Raw genomic sequence first — 23,996 nt, 5'->3', positions numbered from 1 at the left:
GAGCTGGTTTAGGAATGTGATCTATATACTCTGTCAACTTCAGGTACTGTAGGCTGCAAGTCTTGACCAAACACCTCGTGGAGAAACTCAGCAAAGAATTTGGTAAGGTGGCCAGATTCAGTTTCTTCTTTTAATGCGATAATTCTTAAATCAATTTTTCTGCTCCTAGCCTTCAAATCTACAACTTTCTTCAATAAAATACATTAGATATGCTTAAAACAGCATCATCTCATTGCAAATCTTGAAGTAGGGGTTCCAGAAATTCAGCTGAAGTTTCCAGATCCTTAATTTTGGTATCATGAATTTCAATTCCAGTCTGTAACTCCTCCAGTTTATTGGCCACCGGATTGATATCTTTTCCATCATTTTTAGATTCTTTAACATTCTTCCTCAGGTCTTTAATGTATTCCAGAATAGTAGAGATTGATTCCCCAGAGGTGGATGTTTCTTTTTTCCAGCCTCAGGTCCTCATGTAGCCATATTAAACTTACTTAGGAAGAATTTTAAGAAGAGACTAACTGAAAGAAAATAAAAAAAACTTTGAAAAAAGGTATGGAAGCTGTAAAAATTAAAAAAAAGGTTAGGAGTAGCTAATAGAAGCTGTTACCCCATGGGCTGCCTGCAGGGAACTGAAAGAGGCACTGCTGTATGATTGCCTGCAACCACCCACCAAGGCTGTTCATATTGAATGAATGAGACTACAGATGCCCTGTTCCTCATGTAAATCTGCTTTTTATTAGAATTATACAGCATGGAAAGAGGTCCTTTGGCCCAACTTGACCTTTCCAACCAAATTCCCTCTTTGAGCTGGTCCCCTTTGCCCCTAACCCTTCCTTATTCATGTACCTGTCCCCCTGTCCATTAATTGTATCCATGACAACAGCTTCCTCCAAAAGGTGGAAATAAGGAAACACACAGCAGACCTTGAAGCAGCTTTAACTGACACCATACTAAAACAGAGCACTGATGGAGGGGTAGTTACTGAAACAACTAAAGACGTGGATGGTTATCTGTTGGCCGAAGAACTTGAAGCTCTGAAAACTTTTCTTCCCTTCAGTGTTGTAAAGCCTCAAGCTCTGTTTGAATACCTGGTAGTAAACAATCGATTCACAGCATTTCCTAATGTTTTTATCGCTTTGAGGATTTACTTATCGATGCCCGTAACAGTCACATCGGGCGAAAGAAGGTTTTCAAAACTAAAACAGATTAAAACATGCTTATGGTCAACAATTTCACAAGAGAGACTAAACAATCTGTTATCTCTGATATTTCCACAAGTGCATCATATACTTCTCCATCCTGTTAACGAATAGCTTTAACACTGTCAATCTGACACTCTCACCTTGTGTTGCTCAAGGGTTTCACTGATAACCCAGGTATATGTTTGTTAAAAACTGCCCACCTCTTAGTTGATGCTGAGAACAATATGTAGATCCTTTGCATGATCCCAAAAAATGTTATAGCATCTGGACACTTGGCTACATCTCTGAGTAAAAGGTTATAATTGTGACATGCACAGGGTACAAAGAAAGCTCATGAATTATCCTTCAACAGTCGAGCTTGTACTCCAGATGTGTGACCTTTCATGTTGCTACCGTTGTCATAGCTTTGGCCTCTAATGTCTTTCACCTCTAAATTTAATTCCTTCAGTGTGTTTAATAATGTTTTGTATATCTTCTCCTGTGCTTCTTTCAACCTGCATAAACTTTATGAAATGTTCATAAACACCTGAAGGAGCCAAGTTACCATCAGACACATAACTGATTGTTTGAGACATTTGCTCTTGGTGACTCATCAGGTGTGCAATCTAAAATTATGGCTTTTACGTGTTTCAGTATCTCATTCAAAACAGCTGAAGCCATAATGTCCTAATATCCAGTAGTTCATTCTGAGTATCTTTCCTAAAGAGTGATTATGAATTTTGTGGGTTTTGACTTTTCACAAATGTTCTTCAAGAACAGGGTCAAACTTTCCAAACAGCTCAACAAGACCCAAAAAGTTTCCATTGTGTACACTCTCATTACTAACTTTTTCCTCTGTTCCTCTAAATGCTAGATTTCTCTCAGCAAGAAACTGTGCTATTGCTACTAGCCTTTTGAATACTTGCTGCCAGTGCTTTGCATGTTCATTGACGATTATTTCAAGTTCTTTGTCAATTGTCTGTCCACTACAAACTCCCAGAAACTCCATGTGGCTTCCAAATGGTTTTTAGAATTTTCATGCTCATACAACCTTGTATGAAGATTAGACCAGTTGTTGAATCCACTTGTTGATAATGCACTGGTTGTGTTCTTACCGAAAAGTTTACAATAAAAGCCATAAATTCTATCAGGAGACTGAGAGTATATAATCCAAGATCTTTCAACACACTCCCCATTTGAAAGTTTCCTTTTACAGTGAAACTTTGAACGACACAATCCCTTTTCATTTCGTAGAAAGTTGTTCACTGGAATAGGAGGACCTTTCATTGTTAAATAACCTCTTACATTTTGATTTATGTATGCTGGTCAGTTGGCTGGGTCTTCATAAGTGTTAATTACAACTGTAATCATGGATGATCCATCATTGCGTGATGTTTGGGCTTGGTCTTTTTCAGCTATAAGTCGACTTTCCACTTTGGCACTGTCTTCTGGTGTATTAAGATCATCTTCAATTTGATTCATAGCTGCATCATCCTTTACTAACGTTATCAATTTCATCATTGTGTTCATCAATTGTAATTGGACTCAAGGCTGTATTGTCATTTTCAGAATTGTTTTTGTTTTCTTCATCCTCAATACATGGGCGCTTCAAGATGGAGTGACAAGGAATTTTGTGATAGCACCTCTATGTTTTTCATTTTCAGTTACCTTAGCCTTGGTCAGTGCTCGTTTCTGGTTGCCGCTTAAATACTTATGCCCTCTGTGTCTATCTCTGCTTGTATTTGCCATGTGAAATGACATACAAATTTTAAGCTGCTAATTATCTGGGCTATATTTTTAAGGTAAAAAAGGTAAAAGTATATTTTAAAATGATTAGACTTAAAATTACACAAAAAACTTGACGTTAGCAATTTTTTAATAAAATTGGACTTGACATCCCTGATAACATGTCTACGTTGTTCCAACAGTGGAACAATGTTGTCATCGAGATCCCTAATAACATGTCTATGTTGTTCCAACAGTGGAACAATGTTGTCATTGTCATTGGTTCAACGTAAGAAACCAACGTCAATCCCACGTCATTTTGCTCGTTAGCTTTATGTTGTTCCAAGGTCAGCTGCTGACCTTGGATCAACGCACCCAACTCTCAACTTGTGAATGCCACAGAACAGCAAAACAAGCGACTGATTCTGGATTTGTTGAATGATGACAACTTCGAATAAGGTAAGAATTACTTTTTTTTTAGTAACGGTTAGGTTAGTTAATTAAGGTTACATTCCAGAATGAGGGGACGCACTTTAATTTTGCCAGGTTTTTTTTAGCCGATTTTCTAGTCAAATATCTTGCGCTAGTTTGTCACTAGATATTTGACTAGAAAATCAGCAGAAAAACTGATGTGTGTAAAGGATGAAATTCACCCCTAAAGAAAACAATTTCCACATGGTCAAGCTAAACTGCACCTTTTCCAAATCACCAAAAACATGAAATAGGCTATATTAAGCCCTGGCAGTGCAATAGGAAGTTAGTAACAGTAGCCTAGTACTATTTTGATACTAAATCAAACCACTGCAAAATTATGAAACAATGACAGAGGCAGCCTTGCTAAGAATATCTGGATCTTGTAAAGATGAATAACCCCAAGATGTACAGTACATGCCCCTATAGCTGAATAACCTTGTAAACCAGCTCAAAGGTGTAGGCTATAACCCCCCACAGTGACCTAGCCTAGTAAAGATCAACTTAAACTAACCTAACTTCGGGGGTTATTCATCTTTACAAAGCCAGAATATCCTCACCAATTCAATCTACAATTGCTAACATTGTCAGAAATTCTACGCTTAGGCCTAGACTATTTACGTTCAGGCTAACTGCTTAAGCCTAGGCTATAGGCTAGGCCCTAGGCTAACATGACGCTATCTCAATCTCATATTGAAGTACAAGTTCTCTTGTTGATCAGCCTATAGCCTGTTTTGAGCTTGATAATAATAAGAGATGCTTCATCAGCTCCAGAATACATCTATCTTACTGGGTCAAATGAATACAAAACATGAAATTTTTGGCTAGGGAGACAAAGGAGGCCTATAGCCAGTAGTTTAATTGAAGACGTATTTCCTAAAAATATTTCACTGAGATAACAAGATCAATTAAGGGCACTAACTTCACGAGTTCACTGACAAATCCCTCAGTTTATAAGGCCTATAGTATTATTATTTTCTTACCAGTTTAAACAAAGTCCGTCAGTGTTCTCTGCTCAAGGCCTGGGCTCAAACACATGTGCGGGGCCCCCTTGAGGTCTGGGGCCCAATTTGGTCAAATTGGTCAAATCGGCTTAAAACCAGCCCTGACTGGCAAGGTGCTCTTCCCCTCCGTTTGAGAAGGAGAAGCAGACGATACACCTACGACATGGTGACCATGCTGGCAGACCAGAGGGGTCGTAGTGCAGATAAAAGCACACCCTCAACTGGTGGGAGAACAAACACTTTTATTAGCTTGCAACACAGGTAGGATTCATGAACAGGCTTCAGAGGGGCCCTGGGTTTAGGCGGGAAACCAGGGTTATATACAGGCTCCAGGGGAGGAGCCTGGAGGCAGGACCAGTTGTCAGTTCAGCACACTTCCAGTGAATTCCAGTTCACTACAGGGCTGCTGGTGACTGCAGTCAAGGGACTCACACCAGGCTGTGGGCTGCTGGAGACTGGCTGAAGGAGTACCAGGAATTGGAACCAACTTGTGAGGGGGGCCCAGGGCACTGAGAGCTTCCTGGTCGTGAGAGAAGTTTTGATCTGGAACTCGAATTGCCAATAGTTTGGACTGAAGGGTATGTGGTTGCAGAGGCTGTGGGAGCACCGAAGGTGAATCCATGGACACTGGTGGGGACACTATTGCATCTCTTTCTGACTGGGTAATTTCTGCTGATGGCGAATCTTTGTCTGTCTTACAATAGACCAAAGGAAATTTTGTGTAATATTACCTTTTTCTGTTCTATTACATTAAAAGAATCTTGAATCTATCCTTGTGGATGAATCATAGAATATTAATATGCTCATTCAGCAAGAAATTAATGTATTTGCCTTTATGGTAATGAGGTTGAGTACAAGCCTCGTGATATCTCACTAAAGTTATATAGGGGCCCTGGTGAAACCACACCTGGAACACACCATAAAGCCTGTTCTCCCTGTCTGCAGAGGAAGTTCAGCAGACATTCACCAGATTGATTTCTTGTATGGCAGTTTTGTCAAGTCCGGAGAGCCTAAACAGATCAGGTCTGCTCTTTAGATGTAAAAGAGTGAGAGACTCTCTCATTGAAATAGAGACAATTCTAAAATGGCCGTTTGTGTCTGGAGAAGAGTTCTTGATCTCTGTGGTCACAGAATCTTCTGAAAACCCATCCAAGGATCATTCAACCCAACAATGAATACATTGGCTCTTTGTCTTATGTCAAAGGACAATCAACTCAGAATGGCTTCCACTACAAGGTACGTACACCATCAGCTTTCATCTTATAAAGATAAATATATGTAAGTAGGCTACAAAGAGAAAATAAGTAAGCTACAAAGAGAAAATAAGTAAGCTACAAATGGATTTTGAAAAAAGAGAAATGAGAGATCTGGCAAATGGAGTAGAAATTGGAAGAATGTGAAATAAACAAGCATATATCGAAATGGTGAGAGGTTGAATAGCTCTGAAAGGCAGAGATCTCAGGATGTCTGTTGTGTAATTCTCAAGTGCAATGACACTCAATGACATTCTACTGACTTGCTGTCAGTAGGAAAGAATAGTCCTTGATGCTAATGGGATTGAACACAGCTGTAGATAGTAAAAACACAGAAATACTGGAGGAACTCAGCCGATCTTGCAGCGTTCATGGGAAGCAAAGACATAATTACCAATCTTTCGGGCCTGAGCCCTTCTGCAAGGTAAAATCAAAAAGCAGCCAGGCAATTAAAGTCGAGAGAGAAAGGGGGTAGAATGGGAGGAGGAGTATAGACCAACAGGCAAAAGATCTTAATTGGATATGATCAGAGGAAAGGTGAGACCTGAGCAGCCAAAGGAGAGAGAGAGGGGGAAAAAGGGAAGAGAGTGAGTCAGAGCTAGAGGGAAGGATCCAGGCAAAAAGAAGTGGGGGGATGGGTGGCATTTCTTATCGGAAACCCGAGAAATCGATGTTAATGCCATCCAGTTGGAGGGTACCAAGACAGAAGACGAAGTGTTGTTCCTGACCACAATGAGAGCACCAGGCACAGTAAATGACTGTAGATTCACAAGTAAAATGTTGCTTCACTTGGAAGGACTGTTTGGGGCCCCAAATGGTGGCGAAGGAGGAGGTGTGGGCGCAAATGGAGCGGAGGGCCCTAGCAGTCCAGCCGAGTTCCTCCAGCATTTCCGTGAGTGTTTACTACAATCTCATCGTCAGCAGACTTTCATGTTTCACTCCATACAGATGCAGGTAGCCCGGGTTTCAGCTCTATGGGGCGTAGATGGAGCCATATCTGAAGCTATATTTTACAGTGTTGATTTCCTTTGTTAAAGAAGAATATTAAAACATTGAAAGAAGTTCAGAGGTTTCCTAGATCATTTCTTGGAATGAGTGGGTTGTATCATGAGAAAAAGTTGGTCCCACTAAGATTGCATTTGTCAGGGTGTAAAAGAGTGAGAGAGATTTTGATTGAAACCTGCAAAATCTTAAGAGCAATTGTACATACACTAACTAACATGAGCTGCTGTTAGCTGCCACACCATTGATCCACTCGCCAAGCTGATAATGGCAAGAGTACAAGTTGTGCTCACTTTTATTTCTTTGGCTTGGCTTCGCGGACGAAGATTTATGGAGGGGTAATGTCCACATCAGCTTGTGGCTGACAAGTCCGATGCGGGACAGGCAGACACGGTTGCAGCGATTGCAGGGGAAAATTGGTTGGTTGGGGTTGGGTGTTGGGTTTTTCCTCCTTTGTCTTTTGTCAGTGAGGTGGGCTCTGCGGTCTTCTTCAAAGGAGGTTGCTCCCCGCCGAACTGTGAGGTGCCAAGATGCACGGTTTGAGGCGATATCAGCCCACTGGCGGTGGTCAATGTGGCAGGCACCAAGAGATTTCTTTAGGCAGTCCTTGTACCTCTTCTTTGGTGCACCTCTGTCACGGTGGCCAGTGGAGAGCTCGCCATATAACAGGATCTTGGGAAGGCGATGGACCTCCAGTCTGGAGACGTGACCTGCCCAGCACAGTTGGATCTTCAACAGCGTGGATTCGATGCTGTCAGCCTCTGCCATCTTGAGTACTTCGATGTTAGGGATGAAGTTGCTCCAATGAATGTTGAGGATGGAGCGGAGACAACGCTGGTGGAAGCATTCTAGGAGCTCTAGGTGATGCTGGTAGAGGACCCATGATTCGGAGCCGAACACTCCTGTGCTCACTGGAACCTGAAAGTATATTTCAAAGGAAGCACATCTTTAATGGTCCAGCCAGACCAAACAGGCAAATGTTAATCATGCATCAAATTCTCCATGTCTTTCTTCAATTTACCTCCCTTGATTGGGCATCTCTATTAATCTCTACACTTTTATTGCATTCATTTTTCTTTTGAATCTTTATCCCAAAATGTTCACATTTTCTCCAGAAATTTGATGTCCCACCAATCGATCCACAACATTCATCAGCAATCTCTCATTTCATAGTTTTCACCACAATTTAGTTTAGACAAAGCACAGTAACAGGCCATTCTGGCCCATGAGCCCATGTTGCCCAAATACCCAATTAACCCATGACCTTGGTATGTATTTGAAGGGAGATTTTTTGAGGAGGTTACTGAAAAGGTTGATGAGGGGGAAGGTGGTGAATGTTGTCTATTTGGACTTTAGTAAGGCTTTTGATAAGGTTCCACAAAAGAGGTTAGAAAGGAAGTTGGAAGCATTAGGCATTAATGATGAAGTAGTGAAATGGATTCAGCAATGGTTGGATGGGAGATGCCAGAGAGTAGTGGTGGAAAATTGTTTGTTGAATTGGAGGCCGGTGATGAGTAGAGTGCCTTAGGGATTGGTACTGGGTCCACTGCTATTTGTCATATATATTAGCAATCTAGATTATGGGGTGGCAAATTGGATTAGTAAATTTGCAGATGATACAAAGGTTGGCAGTGTTGTGGACAGTGAGGAAGATTATCAAAGCTTACAGGGTGATATAGGACAGTTAGAAGAGTGGGCTGAAAGATGGCAGATGGAGTTTAATGCTGATAAATGTGAGGTGCTACATTTTGGTAGGACTAATCAAAATAGGAAAGCACATTAAATGGTCGACAATTGAGCAGTGCAGTGGAACAAAGGGATTTAGAAGTCATGGAACATAATTCTCTGAAATATTTTTTTGAATATTAAATTTTATTAGAAGTTATAACCAGATTTACAAAATTAAAACATTAACAGCTATCCAAAAATATGACGGCTACATAGGAAAAAATAACTACAAAGACTACTAAGAAAACCCTACAACAATTCCTAATCCCCCCAACCCCTACCACCACTCCCCCTCTATTAATCCTAAAATCTACTCCCCTTAAAAAAAAGTCAGGAGAATAACTTAAATCATTCCATTACTTACGATGTGGAGGTGAAGCTGCACCCATTGCCATTCTCAAATTTTTAATCTAAAATAATCCAAATATGGGCTCTAAATCTTCCTAAATGCATAATATTAATCCCGTATATTATGTTATTTTTTCCATTGGTATACAGGACTTCATTTCTGAATGCCATCTTTGTAAATTAAGTTCCATATGATCTTCCCATGAAACCGCTATATATTTCCTTGCTACTGCCAATCCTAATTGTAAAAATGCTATTTGGAATTTATCTAATTTATTAACCAAAACCATTTCAGCAAATTCCCCATTAGAAAAATCTTTAGATCAAAATTAAATTGCATTTTCAAGATGTCTTGCAAACACTTTCTCAATCTCTTTTTAAAAAGAACTTTATTTAAAATTTTCAAGAGAAAAACTTATACAAAAATGAAAAACTACAACTAACCCACCCCCTCCACCCACCGTCAGCAAACTCCACAAGGGAAACAAACAAAAAAAGTCATAAAAGAAACATCCAACAATTTAAGATATTACTAAGCTCATACATTTCAAATAAGGCGACCACATCTTAATAAAAAGTCATAATTATCGTGCAAGTTACATGTTATTTTCTCCATATAAATACAGGACCTCAACTCATTATATGCCAATGAATTACATTTTCCTTAACCTCATCTTTCTATGAATTCGCAACACATTTACGTGCTACCCCCAACGCTAGATGAAGAAAAGTTGTCTGAAACTTGTCCAACCCCAAATCAAAAAGTGGGGCAGTACAACCCAATAAAAATAAATTTGGGTCTAGCAAAAATTGGATCTTAAACAATTTTTGAAGAAATTCCCTATTTTTTTTGCCAAAATGATTGAACCTTATCACAAAGCCAAACTGAATGTAAAAATGTTCCTACACATAGTTCACATCTAAAGCACATTTCTGAATTACTAAATCCATATTTTTTTCAATTTCTCAGGGGCCAGATACAACTGATGCAAAAAATTATAATTAACCATACTATATCTTACATTAAGCAATTTAGTCACACCATCAAAACACATCATCTCCCAATCGGCCTGATCGATATCACAAATTAAATCATTTTCCCATTTAATCCTCGATTTATCTAAATTTATTTTATCCATAGTGTCTTGCAATAACGCATAAATCTCAGAAATAAAACCCCTATTTAATGAATGAGAAATCAGAAACTCAAATTTCATTAACAGGAATGTTCATTTCTATTCCAAAGTTATCTTTCACTAATGCTCTAATTTGATAGTACACAAATGAAGAATTCACTGAGATTCCAAATTTCTCCCTAAGTTGATTAAATGATAAAAATTTACCCTCTTCAAAACAATCCTGCAACAACTTTATTCCTTTAATCTGCCATTCTCTTAAAAATCTATTATTCAACGAAAAAGGAATAAATTTATTTTGATATATTGGAGCTTGAACTGATATTTTACCTTTAGTACCTCTCAATAAATTCCTTTTAGTCCAAATCTCTAACAAATGCTTTAAAATTGGTACATTATATCTCTGTAGTAAAATAGAATTCCACTTAAATATAAAATGGTGCGAAAAAGGTTCTGAAATATCAGCCAATTCTACCCTAGCCCAACTAGGGGTGTACGAAACATCCAACATACAATTGATAAATTTTAATTTTGAAAATGAGGTAATTGTCAACCTCCCAAGGCATATTTCCAAGTCAATTTATGTATCGCTACTCTAGCTAGTTTTCCCTTCCATAAAAATTCTTCTACTACTTCATTTAAATCCTGGAAAAAAGATTTCAGAACAAGGAATCGACTGAAAAAGATACTGAATTTGTGGAAAAATGTTCATCTTAATACAATTTACTCAACCTATTAATGACAAATTTAAATCCTTCCACTTAATAAAATCAGCATTAATCTTTCTCATTAACATTACCTAATTTAAATTGTACAATTATTAAATATTTACATCAATCATTATACCCAAATATTGACTTTTAGATACCTTGCAGTTTTGAAGATTTTTTTATGGCAATTTCCAATCACAGTTTTTTGAGAGTGATCATGATGCTTTAATTTTTGCTAATTCTTTGCCAGACAGGGCTACTGAAAGGCACTCTTCACCTCAGAGGAAGACATCCAATAAGAAGAATGGAAATTGAAACAGGAAGGCAAATATACCAAATAGTTTGATTGATATTGATGATCCAGAACAAGCTTTGGAAATGAATTAATTGGGATTGTGAACTGATTTAGACATAATTTTGTAAGTCTGGTTGGGGGGGGGGGGTGGAAATGTATGACGCTGAAGTTTTTGGAAGTCATCCGCCACCTGTGGGGGGATTTTACTTCTTTCCACACCCAGTTAAGTGGGGAGATACTACCTTTTGTAGTTTTTATTATATCTAAAAAAACTTTTTTTTTTTTAATTTGTGTAATCTTTATTTTGTTTATTAAAGGGGGGGTTTAGTGGTTAATTAATTTAGAGGTTATTTGGCAAGGGGAGCTTCATTTCCAAACCTCTATTAAATTTAAATATTTCATCAAAGAAACCAACTGGAGCACTGCTTTTGATTTTTTTTCAAAGTTTTCGGAGATTTATCCAATAATGGATCTAATACACAATTGAAATCTCCCCCAATCAAGAAATTTTCCTTAGCTTGACTCCGAGTTAAAAAAGTTTCAGACATAATTTGTTCATCGTCAATATTTGGCGCATACACATTTAACAAAGACCATGACTCGACAAACAATTTACAATTAATCATTAAGATTCAACCAACTGTTTCCACCGAGGATTCAAGTCAAATTGCCACTCCTTGTGCTTTTGAATTAAAAGAAGATGAAATTACATGACCAACCCAGTCTCTCTTCAATTTTAAATGTTGTTTTTCAGTTAAGCGAGTTTCCTGCAAAAAAAGAAATATCTCAATAAACCTACACTGCCATTCATTTTGATCATGGCTGATCATCCACTAGGTACCCTGTTCCAGCTCTCTCTCCATACCCCCTGATCCCCCTAGTCACAAGTACTAAATCTAACTCTCTCTTAAATATAGCTATGGAACCAGCCTCAATCACTTCCTGTGGCAGAGAATTCCATAAATTCACCACCCTCCAAGTGAAAAAATTCTTCATCATCTCAGTCCTAAAGGACTTCCCCTTTATCCTTAAACTGTGACCCCTAGTTCTAGACTTGTTCAACATTGGGAACAATCTTCCTGCATCTAGCCTGTCAAATCCCTTAAGAATTTTGAACGTTTCTACTAAATCTCCTCTTAATCATATAAATTTCAGTGAGTACAAGCCCAGTTGTTCTAGCCTTTCTTCATGTGCAAGTCCCACCACCCTGGTATCAATCTGGTAAACCTTTTCTGCACTCTCTCCATGGCAATGACATCCTTCCTCAGAAAAGGAGACCAAAACTGAACACAATACTCCAGGTGAGGTCTCACCAAGGCCCTATACAACTGCATCAATACCTCTCTGCGCCTGTACTCGAATCCTCTTGATATGAACGCCAACATACCATTCGCCTTTTTTACTGCTTGCTGCACCTGCATGCCCACTTTTAATGACTGATGAACAGTGACACCCAGGTCTCTTTGCATCTCCCCTTTTCCTAATTGGATACCATTAAGATAGTACTCAGCCCTCCCATTCCTTCCTTGAAAGTGGATAACCACACATTTATCCACATTATATTGCATCTGCCATGCATTTTCCCACTCACCCAACCTGTCCAAATCACCCTGCACACTCTTAACAGCCTCTACACAGCTTACAATGCCACCCAGCTTCATGTCGTCTACAAACTTGGAAATGCTGTTTTCCATTTCCTCATCTAAATCATTAATATATATCGTAAATAACTGGGGTTCTAGCACTGAGCCTTGTGGTACCCACTAGTAACTGACTGCCATTCCAAAAAGTACCCGTTTATTCCCATTCTTTGCTTCCTATCTGTCAACCAATTCTCTATCCACCTCAATACCATATCCCCTATACCGTGTGCCTTAAGTTTGTATAGTAATCTCCTGTGTGGGACCTTATCAAAAGGCTTCTGAAAGTCCAGGTAAACCACATCCACTGGTTCTCCCCTATCCACTCTACTAGTTACATCCTCAAAAAATTCAATAAGATTAGTCAGACACGATTTTCCCTTCATAAAACCATGCTGGATCTGACCAATGAATTCACCACTTTCCAGATGTGCCGCAATCACATCTTTAATAACTGACCCTAAAATTTTCCCCATTACCAATGTCAAGCTAACTGGTCTATAATTCCCTGATTTCTCTTTCCCTCCCTTTTTAAAAAGTGGAGTTACATTAGCCACCCTCCAGTCCTCAGGAACTACTCCAGAATCTGAAGAGTTTTGAAAAATTATCAAACAAGGCATCCACTATTTCATGGGTTACTTCCTTTAGCACTCTGGGATGCAGACCATCTGGCCTTGGGGACTTGTCTGCCTATAATCCCTTCAATTTATCCAACGCAACCTCATAACTTACACTTATTTTCCCCAGTCCTTCCGTCACATTAGCCCCATGGTCCCCTATTATTTCCTGAAGATTATTCATATTTTCCCTAGTGAAGACCAAACTAAAGTAGTTATTTAATTGGTCTGCCATGTCCTTTTTCCCCCATGACCAATTCACCAGCTTCTGACTGCAAGGGACCCTCATTTGTCTTTACTAGTCTCTTTCTCTTTACATACCTATAAAAACTTTTGCAATCATTTTTTATGTTCCCTGCCAACTTTCTTCCATAATCTCTTTTGCCTTTCCTGATTAATCCCTTTGTCTTCCTGTCGAACTCTGAATTTCTCCCAATTCTCTGGTATTCTGTCTTTCCTGACTAGTCTATATGCTTCCTCTTTACACTTGATACTCTCCCCGATTTCTCGTTATCCAAGGATGTACTACCCTCCTTGAGTTATTCTTTTTCCAAACCGGGATGAACAAATGCTGTATTTCATCCAGGTGATCCTTAAATGCTTGCCATTGCCTTTCTACAGTTAATCCTTTAAGTAATATTTGTCAATCTAACAATCAATTCACGTCTCATACCCTCAAAGTCACCCTTCTTTAAGTTCAGAGCCTGAGTTACAGAATTAACCCTGTCACTTTCCATCCTAATGTGAAATTCCACCATATTGTGGTCACTCTTGCCCAAAGGGCTTCGCACAACAAGATTGTTAACTAACCCTTCCTCATTACTCAGAACCCAGTCTAGAATGGCCTGTTCCCTCGTTGGTTCTTCAACATACTGGGTTAGAAAATTATCCCGTATACCTTCTAAGAAATCGTCCTCATCAGTACCCTTACCAATTTGATTCATCCAGTCTATATGGAGATTAAAGTCACCCATTATAACTGCCTTGCCTTTGTTGCACGCATTTCCAATTTCCTGTTTAATGCCATCCCCAACCTCTACTACTGTTAGGTGGCCTATATACAACTCCCACTAATGTCTTCTGCCCCCTTGCATTTTGCAGCTCTACCCACATTGATTCCACATCATTCAAGCTAACATCCTTCCTTTCTATTGCTTTTAACTCCTCTCTAACCAACAATGCTACCCCACCTCCTTTTCCATTCTGTCTGTCCCTCCTGAATATTGAAAATCCATGAACATTAAGCTCCCAGCCTTGGTCCCCTTGAAGCCATGTCTCTGTGATCCCAACTATATCATACCCATTTACAGCTATCTGCACATTCAAATCATCCACCTTATTACGAATACTCCTTGCATTAAGACACAAGGCCTTCAAGCTTGTTTTTACCAGAGCCTTAACCCTATCATCATTATGCTGTAAAGTGGCCCTTTTACATTTTTGCCCTGAGGTTACCTGCCTGCCTCTTTTGCTTTTCACCCTCCTATCTCTGACTTCTTCCCTCATGCTAAACCCCTCCGTCTCTCGACTCCTAATCCCATTCCCCTGCCACATTAGTTTAAACCTTCCCCAACAGCACTACCAAATACTCTCCCGAGGGCATTGATCTCAGCCCTGCCCAGATGGAGACCATCCTGCTTGAACTGATCCCATCTGCCCCAGAATCGATTCCAAGCCCCAAGAATTTGAACCCTTCCCTCCTACACCACTGTTCAAGCCACATATTCATTCTATCTATCCTGCAATTCCTACTCTGACTAGCTCATGCCACTGGCAATAATCCCTAGAGGTCCTACTCCTTAACTTCCTTCCAAGCTCCCACGAATTCTGCTTATAGGACCTCATCCCATTTTTTTCCTATGTCGTTGATAGCAACATGGACCATGACACCCTCCCCATCTAAAATGCCCTGCAGCCGCTCCGTGATATCCCTGACCCTTGCACCCGGGAGACAATACACCAACTGGGAGTCCCGTTTACTGCCACAGAAGCTCCTGTCTATTCCCCTTACAATTGAATCCCCTATGACTATTGTCCTTCCACTCTTTTTCCGACCCTCTTGCACAGCTGTGCCACTCACAGTGCCCTGACCCTGGCTACTGCTGCCTTCTCCTGATGGGCCATCTCCCCCAACAACATCCAAAGCGGAATATCTGTTTTTTAGGGAGATAACCACAGGAGACTCCTGCACTACCTTCCTGTTCTTACTCTTACCTTTGGTCACCCAGTCCCTATCTTCCTCAACACTATGAAGCTGTGGTGTGACCAACTCGCTAAAGGTGCTATCCACCAAATCCTCAGCATCCCGGATGCTCCAGAGTGAGTCCATGCGCAGCTCCAATGCCGTCATGCGGTCAATCAGGAGCTGCAGCTGAACACACTTCCTGCACACATAGTTCCCAGGGACTCTATCAGTCACCCTGAGGTCCCACATTGCACAAGAGGAACATGGCACGGGACTGAGCTCACCTGCCATGTCTAAAATGACCGCCTACGATTGAGTTAAATGAAAACAGAAAAAAAGAGACTTACCCCTTTACCTGTGCCTCAGACTCTCGCGGCCCCACTCACTCACCTTTCACTCCTATTATTTTATTGGCACTCAGGCAATTTACTTACTGCTCTAGCAGTCTGTTCTTGCCCCTACTCCAACGGTTGCCTTGGGAAACACCGACTTTGTTGCCCTCCGAGCAGCAGCAGCCCGATCAAATTGTTTTTCTTAATTTGAATAGGAACACAGTTCAGAGTAATTTTACTTTATGGAATGCTTTGAAGGCATTTTTACATGATCAAATTATTAGTTATGCATCAAAAGACAATATATTTTTGGCAGAGAGTCAGTTGTTGGAAAAACAGATAGCTGATTTTGAAAAAGAATTTCAGAGAATTTTACAGAGGATAATAAAGCAGTTTTAACTAAATTGAAATTATGATATAATACATTACAAACATAGTATGAATATTTGATTCAAAGATTCAATGTGAATATGAGTTAGGGATAGAACTCAAAGTTCTAGCGTGGCAACTGAAAACAGCACAAGCATTGAGAACTATTAATGCTGTGAGGAAAGATAACTCAGCTACTTTTAAACCTCAGGAAATTAATGACCAATTTTTATCATTTTACCAGAAATTATATACTTCTGAGGGAGCTCAAGACTATGGTTCTATTGAATCTTTTTTGTCGGATTTAAATTTGCCAATATTAGGGGAAGATGATGTGAGGAAATTGGATTCTCCTTTTACAGATTTAGAGATAAAGGATGTTATTCAACAAATGCCAAATGGGAAGTCTCCAGGAGATGATGGATTTACTGTTGAATTTTATAAAGCTTTTTATGATGATTTGTCTCCTCTATTTACGGCTGTTCTTCAGCAGGTGACGCAGGAACAAGCTTTACCTGATTTGTGTTTGAGTGCAATAATAACAGTTATACCAAAAAAAGACAGAGATCCTTGAATGTAGCTTCATATCGGCCAACCTCTTTATTGAATGTAGACTATAAAATAATAACAAAATTATTGGCAAATAGATTTGCTAAGTATTTATGTTAATTGGTACATGTAGATCAGGCTGGTTTTATTAAAAATAGGTATGCCTCTAATAATATTCTTAGAGTGATTTTGCTGATCAATGCATCACATCAGCAACCCAACCTACCAATGGTAGTTGCACTTGATGCTGAAAAAGCTTTTGATCGGGCAGAATGGAAATTTTTATTTAGAGTCTTGGAGAAATACAAGTTTGGACCCCTTTTTTATTGGTTAGGTAATGGAACTATATAATAATCCAGTTACTACGGTGGTGACAAATGGTCAAACCTCTTCATTATTTAAATTATCATGTTCAACTCATCAAGGTTGTTCCTTGTCGCCAGCTCTATGTGCGTTGGTCATGGAACCATTAGCTCAAGCTATGAGGCAGAATGAGAATATTAGAGGTTTAAGGATAGCAGATGATGAATATAAGGTTAATTTATTTGCTGATGATGTTTTGATATATTTAACTAATCCAGAATGATCTTTAATTTACTTGCAAGAATATTTGCAATATGGTATACTGTCAGGATATAAGAATTGGGATAAAAGCAAAATATTACCAATTTCTGATGCAAATTATGAGCAGTGTAGACAAATTACTAAATTTCATTGGACAATTTCTCAATCTCAGCCAAAAACCCTAAACCATATTACAAAACCAAACTGAATGCAAATAATTCTCTGAAAGTTGAATCAGATGTGGATAGGGTGGTGAAGAAGGCATTTAGCATAAATGGCTTTCATAAATCAGAGTACAGAATACAGGAGTTGGGATGTTATGTTGAAATTGTATAAGACATTGGTGAGGCCAAATTTGGAATACTGAGTGGAGTTTTGATCACCGAATTACAGGAAGGATATAAACAGTATAGAGAGTGCAGAGGAGGTTTACAAGAATGTTGCCGGGGTTTCAGGGTTTGAGTTACAGGGAAAGGTTGAATAGGCTGGGACTTTATTCCCTGGAGCGTAGACGATTGAGGGGTGATTTGATAGAGGTATTCAAAAATATAAGGGGGAAAAGAGAGTCAATGTGAATAGGCTTTTTTCCACTGAGAGTGGGGGAGATTCAAACAAGAGGGCATGGATTGAGAGTAAAAGGAGAAAAGTTTAAGGGAAAGATAAGGGGGAATTTCTTCATACAGAGGGTGGTGGGTGTATGGAATAAACTTCCAGCAGTGGTGGTAGAAGTGAGATCGATGTTAATATTTAAGGAAAGGTTGGATAGGTATATGGAATGGAGAGGTGTGGAGGTTCATGGGCCAAATGCGGGTCAGTGGGACTAGGTAGGATATGATGTCAGCACAGACTAGTAGGGCCAAACTGGCCTGTTTCTGTGCTGCAAATTATTTTAGTAACAACTTGGATTTTGTGGTCAGTTATTGTGTTCAAGAATATTGCAGGGTTCTGAGAATCGAGACTGGACATTTGTTATGAAGAATCAGTGGTGTTTATTTACACACAGGGGATTTCAGAAAAAGGCCTACACTGACATTAGTATACTGTGACAGACCCAGAGGACCCCAAAACCCAGCAGCAATAGAAATTCACCAAGACAAATAGTTACTTAAACAAAAGTTACTTTTAATTTTGTTTAAACATAAAAACAGGATCAAACTTTAACTTATTACTATTAACTTAACGCCCCCTTCTAATTCTAAGTACGTGTATGTAATGTGTGTATAAGCTCAGAAAAGTTATTTGATTCACAGTCCAATCTCACTTCTTACTCCTCCAAGTTTATTGGTTGCAGGCAATTCTTATACTGTGCACAGAATTTAACATTTTTGAATCATCACCAGGCTTTGGTGCTTAAAAGGTAAATGTTTACGACTCAGGAAGGTTCTTGTCAGATTTGTTGCTTAGACACCCACAACTGTTTCCTTCCAATCAGCCACTTCAGTGTCTTGCCAAAGAAACATGCCCCATCAGGGTTTTCCAGATGGTAACCTCTTTCTTTCAGGTCATCACAGAGTTCCTTTTTGTTTCACTTATTTCAAGTGAAACATTATGCAGCCAGCCATCTCCTGTTGTATAGACCACAAGGGCTTTGACCAGGCTGAATGAAGAACTCACAACCCATCTTCAAAATAGGGTTTCAAACAAGTTTCCAAAAGCCCCTGCAGAAAACCTGTGCTCTCACTCAGAGAAAGCATGTTTAACTCTCTGCTTGCAAAACCACATGACCTTCTTAAAACAGCAAACTGGCTTCAGACAGACTGCGGCACCAGACCCAATCTTCTGAGTCCATTCGTCTCTTGCTTTCCAAAACAAAAATCCATTACAATTAACACCTACTGGTGAAGTCCTTCAGCAAAGCAATTTCCATTGTCTTTATAAAGGCACTGAGAGCCTGGACTGTCTGAATTGAGCAGAGCTCAGGCATTTTAAATGAGATCTGTGGTGAAGTGTTTGAGTTTGTTTGACCTACAATTTAAAAACCCACAATTTATCTCCTTTAAAAGATATCTATATACAGCATAAAATGTAACATAATCCATCACAGTACACAGCATACAGGCACAGTATACCATTCAGCACCCACACCTCACAGATACGATATACAGAGAAATGGGAGTTTAACTTCTTCAGCACCCACCACCCACAATATACCATGCAACTAAATGATTACATGCACGTGAATGTAATCTCCAGCATCACTGCTCAGGATGCAAGATGGGCCCATTGCAGTTGGCCATCTGGAAGTGTTAGTAGCTCACAGTCTGGAGTTCAGTAATAGTCACAACTCACCTAATGTGTAGTTACTTGTATATTATTGCTGTGAATAAATCTCTGCTAAACCTTCTCAACTCCCAATTGGGAATACAAGGGTTAAACAATCATCCCCACCAACCCTCTTTATCCCTTTCAGGCACAGCACATGAACAAAGAGTAAATGAATTAAAGCACACAAGTTTATCAAAATGAACCTGGTCTCCAGCATCGCGCAGGGCTCAGGATCTAGGATGAGTCCATTACATTCTGCCTTCTAGATCTTCCCGAGCCTGTTGCTTCGAGTTCAGCGATAAGGGAAGAAAGATGTGCTTGGCTTTTTCCACTGGTAGACGTGTAACCTGCAAAGGCCAATTGTGCATCAGCCTCACAGGTAGGCAGAGCTAATCATTGATTTGCACCTGTAGGGCCAATCACACGTCAGCCTCACCGATGGGCAGAGCTAACACATAATTGGCAGTTGAGATCATTTCTAACTAGACTCCAGCCAGAGAGGTCACATGACCCTCTGCAATCCATGTCCCCACCAGGTTCCAAATGGTGAGGCACATGACCCTCTACAATCCACACAACAATTCTCAGCTGCCCAGATATGCCTCAGATCTCCAGACCTAAGTGTCAACCTATTCATCTCTTTCAGTGGGAATTTGGACGAAAGATTTCAGACACATATTCAGTGTCAAGGACCTCTGCAACTGTGGGCCAGTTCTCAATGGATTCCATCACGAAGGGGCCAAAACAGATCTCACCCACGAATACGCTGTACAAATTCTTGTCAGGCATTAAACTCATTACTCCAGCTTTGCCATCCACCAAATCTGTTAACAATTACAGCTGCTCTGAATGTCTTTGAACTGTTTGAAATAGAATTCATGAAGCTTGATAACCAAACAACAAAAAATAAATCGACAGTATATTGATTTTGAATATAAATTTGTATATATCCACTCAAGTCTTAGTTGATGGTTTATACCACACATGTCAAACTCTGGCCCGCGGGCCATGGCCCGCGATATAATTATATTTGGCCCGCAAGATCATATCAAAAATGTATTAGAGGTGGCCCGCTGGCCACCGCGCCAGTATAGCGCATGCACAGTAACCGCTGTGTCCCAGGGTGAGAGAGAGAGAGAAAAATCCTGGTCCTTGAAAAGTAGTGGTGGGTGGTTTTATAAACACGCTGTCGTGTCCCCCTGCCCACCCCCCCACCACAGCGCGGCCTGGACAGTGTCAGGGAAAGCCAAGGCCGCTTCCCAGCACCCGGAACCCCAGTGGCACAGCGTTTCTTGGAGCTGCAGATGGAGTCGGGACGCCGGAGGGAAGATTGGGGCTCCCCGCCGGGCAATGGGGGCGCCGGCCGCTGGCCGCCCTACGCCTTCCCACCAGACCAGCAGCGGGTGCCCGGAGTACACATGGAGAGCGAGGCTGGTTGGGCAGGTAGGATGGAACCCCCCACCAATCTCGAGAGTGGCGTGGGCTGGATCAGGATTAGCCACGCTCACCTGCTCCTCCACCGCTGACCGGGATCCCAGTGCGGTCCTGAGCGCGGAGACTGCCCTGGAAAGGTCCTGGGACACCGGCACAGAAAGAAAAGAGGGTCCGGGAGAAACTCAGCAGGTCAAGGGGGGTCCGGGAGAAACTCAGCAGGTCAAGGGAGGTCTGGGAGAAACTCAGCAGGTCAAGGGAGGTCTGGGAGAAACTCAGCAGGTCAAGGAGGGTCCGGGAGAAACTCAGCAGGTCAAGGAAGGTCCGGGAGAAACTCAGCAGGTCAAGGGAGGTCTGGGAGAAACTCAGCAGGTCAAGGGGGGTCCGGGAGAAACTCAGCAGGTCAAGGAAGGTCTGGGAGAAACTCAGCAGGTCAAGGAGGGTCCGGGAGAAACTCAGCAGGTCAAGGGGGGTCCGGGAGAAACTCAGCAGGTCAAGGGGGGTCCGGGAGAAACTCAGCAGGTCAAGGGAGGTCTGGGAGAAACTCAGCAGGTCAAGGGAGGTCTGGGAGAAACTCAGCAGGTCAAGGAGGGTCCGGGAGAAACTCAGCAGGTCAAGGAAGGTCCGGGAGAAACTCAGCAGGTCAAGGGAGGTCTGGGAGAAACTCAGCAGGTCAAGGGGGGTCCGGGAGAAACTCAGCAGGTCAAGGAAGGTCTGGGAGAAACTCAGCAGGTCAAGGAGGGTCCGGGAGAAACTCAGCAGGTCAAGGAAGGTCTGGGAGAAACTCAGCAGGTCAAAGGGGGATCCAGGAGAAACTCAGCAGGTCAAGGGGGGTCCGGCAGAAACTCAGGGGGGGGGCTGACCTCCCCAGGACCGTTGCCCACTCCTCCTCCCTGCCGCACGTCGACCCGCGACTCACGGTGATGGGGCCGCTGATCCGCCGAGATGCTGCCCTGCAGTGAGAGCCGATGCCCCCGCACTGTCATTGTCCAACCCAATCGCCCGCAAACCCCGCCCTCCCGCACACAGGCCTGAGTAAGTATTATGAACTTTAATCTCAGGATAAAACGATCTTCCAATAGCTTCATGTCACAGTGATAAATATATTCCTGGTTAAAAATGGTTCTGCACCTGGATACAAGCTCATTAGGCATAAAACTTGAAAAGTGTGTAAATCAAAGGATATCTGTACCAATGGAAAAAGGGCATGGCAAATAACCCTGCTAGAGTTCATGCCCACAATCAGTCACCCATTTGATTGTTTCAGAAATCATGTTATTCTCCCTCATTCTCAATAGCCCTCAGATTTTACTATTCGACAGCACACTAGCAACATTTGACAAATCCTCTATAGAGAAATATTATTTATTGAATATTTTATTTCTCATTTGTTAATGCTTCTGGAAAGAGTTTATCCAAAACTATTATTAAACATTTATTTTAATAAGAAAAAGTTTAACATTACATATGTTGAAAGAAGAGAAAACATGCAGATGTTGTTGAAAATTTTCAATAAATATTTAGTTCGGCCCTCGACTTAGTCCAAGTTTTTAATTTTGGCCCTCCGTGAATTTGAGTTTGACACCCCTGGTTTATACCGTCAAGTGTACACTTTTCCCCTTGAAATGTACCCTCTTTGCTACCTTTATTATAAACATTAATTTATGTGTGTTACAAGTTCAGTGAACCCAATATACCAGCAGCAATAGAAATACACCAAAGCAATGAATGGTTCCTGAAACAAAATTAGTTTAACTCTCTGACTATAGAACAACAAGATCAACTCTTAACTTATCAACACTATGTTACTTAAACAATCCCTCCCCCCAACTTAATCTTTGCTCAAGTGTGTATAATGTGTTTTCAAGAAAGTCCTTTTTATTGGCCAATCTTCCACTGTCCATGTTTCCAAGGCTACAGATTCCAGTAATCTTCAATCCTGTGCACAGAATCAAAGAGTCATTACATTCAAGCAAATTTCAGTGCTTTCCTTGGAATTACCAGGCAGGAAAGTTGTGGAGAGTTACAGAGAGATGGGTGTTGCTTGTTGGACACCCCAAACAGGAGTGTCTTCCAGAAGAAATGTTTTCTTTCCAGGTTCTTCTCACAGAGTTGTTCTCCTCTTCGGCACACCAGGAAGACTAGCTGCCACTCCTGATTTCCACAGAGAGCACACTCCAGCTACCATATTAGAACTCTGCCCAGTCTTGATAAAGATGGAGCTTTTTCAGCAGGCTCCTCTTCCGTCCAGCCTTTTCTCAGACTGTCTCCTGAAAACCCCTTCGCTCTTGTTCTTTGCCCCTCCCCTCCTGATGTTCCAGGCACTGTTATTTTTTTGGTTTCAGTTTGCAAGCGTTGCAATTTCCAGGCTTTGGCCCCAACATGGCCCCAACTCTCAGCAAATACTTCAGTTTCTGGGCTGTGCTTGCAAATGTTGCTAAAGCCCAGAATCTTCTGTTTGTACCTATCCTCGGAGTTTGCAAGGCATTGTACTCTCTATCTAATCCATTTCTAATCCCTTTTATAAGCATATATTTAACTAAACCCATTGTGTCACACATGTCATGGTCTAAATTAATAGTTCATTTTCTCCTTTACAAGATGACCCAGGTTGGAGAAGGGAACTGAGTATTCTTTAAATTATATTATGGACACACATATTTTGAATTATGCAATATTTAATGTGAATGGGCTCAATAACCCAATAAAAAGGAAGAGGGTTCTATCTTAAATTAAGAAGTTGAAAGTAAACATTGCTTCCTGCAGGAAACCTATTTAACTGAGAAATACCATCAAAAGTCAAAAAGAGAATGGGTTGGTCAAGTTATAGCTTCATCTTCCGATTCTAAAGCACAAGGAGTGGCTATTTTAATTAATAAAAAGTTTCCATTTAAATTACAATCAACATTTATTGATCTTTTTGGTAGAAATGTTTTGGCAAATTGTCAAATTTATTCAGAATCTTTGATTTATGAATGTGTATGCACCTAATACAGATGATGAAAAATTTATTCAAGATGCTTTTCTTAAACTAGTAGAAGTAAATGGAAATATAATAACTGGTGGAGATTTTAATTGTTGCTTGGATCCAATTTTAGATAAATTTTAGATAAATCTACAAAATCTTTAATGAAACCAAAACCTGCTAAAAGAATATTGATGTAATGGAAAATTTACATTTGTTGGATATT

At 40.5% G+C, this 23,996-nt stretch overlaps 1 protein-coding gene across 6 annotated transcripts; it reads left to right on the top strand.

The window, feature by feature from the left end:
* Positions 1-6: 6 nt before the first annotated feature.
* Positions 7-23,498, top strand: LOC138758167 (chloride intracellular channel protein 6-like). 6 transcript variants are annotated; one of them, XM_069926710.1, is made up of 4 exons: positions 3,242-3,365; positions 10,809-10,882; positions 19,520-19,753; positions 20,021-23,498. In XM_069926710.1, exon 4 carries the CDS (start codon positions 20,359-20,361, stop codon positions 21,727-21,729), a length of 1,371 nt encoding a protein of 456 aa, XP_069782811.1. In that variant the 5' UTR covers positions 3,242-3,365; positions 10,809-10,882; positions 19,520-19,753; positions 20,021-20,358; the 3' UTR covers positions 21,730-23,498. The 6 variants fall into 6 exon arrangements, with proteins under 6 accessions (XP_069782813.1, XP_069782811.1, XP_069782812.1 ...); XM_069926712.1 differs by lacking the exons at positions 3,242-3,365; positions 10,809-10,882 and adding an exon at positions 7-102; XM_069926711.1 differs by lacking the exon at positions 10,809-10,882.
* The last annotated feature ends 498 nt before the right edge of the window (positions 23,499-23,996 follow it).

Source organism: Narcine bancroftii, chromosome 3, assembly GCF_036971445.1.
Source record: "Narcine bancroftii isolate sNarBan1 chromosome 3, sNarBan1.hap1, whole genome shotgun sequence".
Lineage (NCBI taxonomy): Eukaryota > Metazoa > Chordata > Chondrichthyes > Torpediniformes > Narcinidae > Narcine > Narcine bancroftii.
The sequence above is the reverse complement of the archived record's forward strand: the minus strand, read 5'-3'. Positions and strand labels throughout refer to the sequence as shown.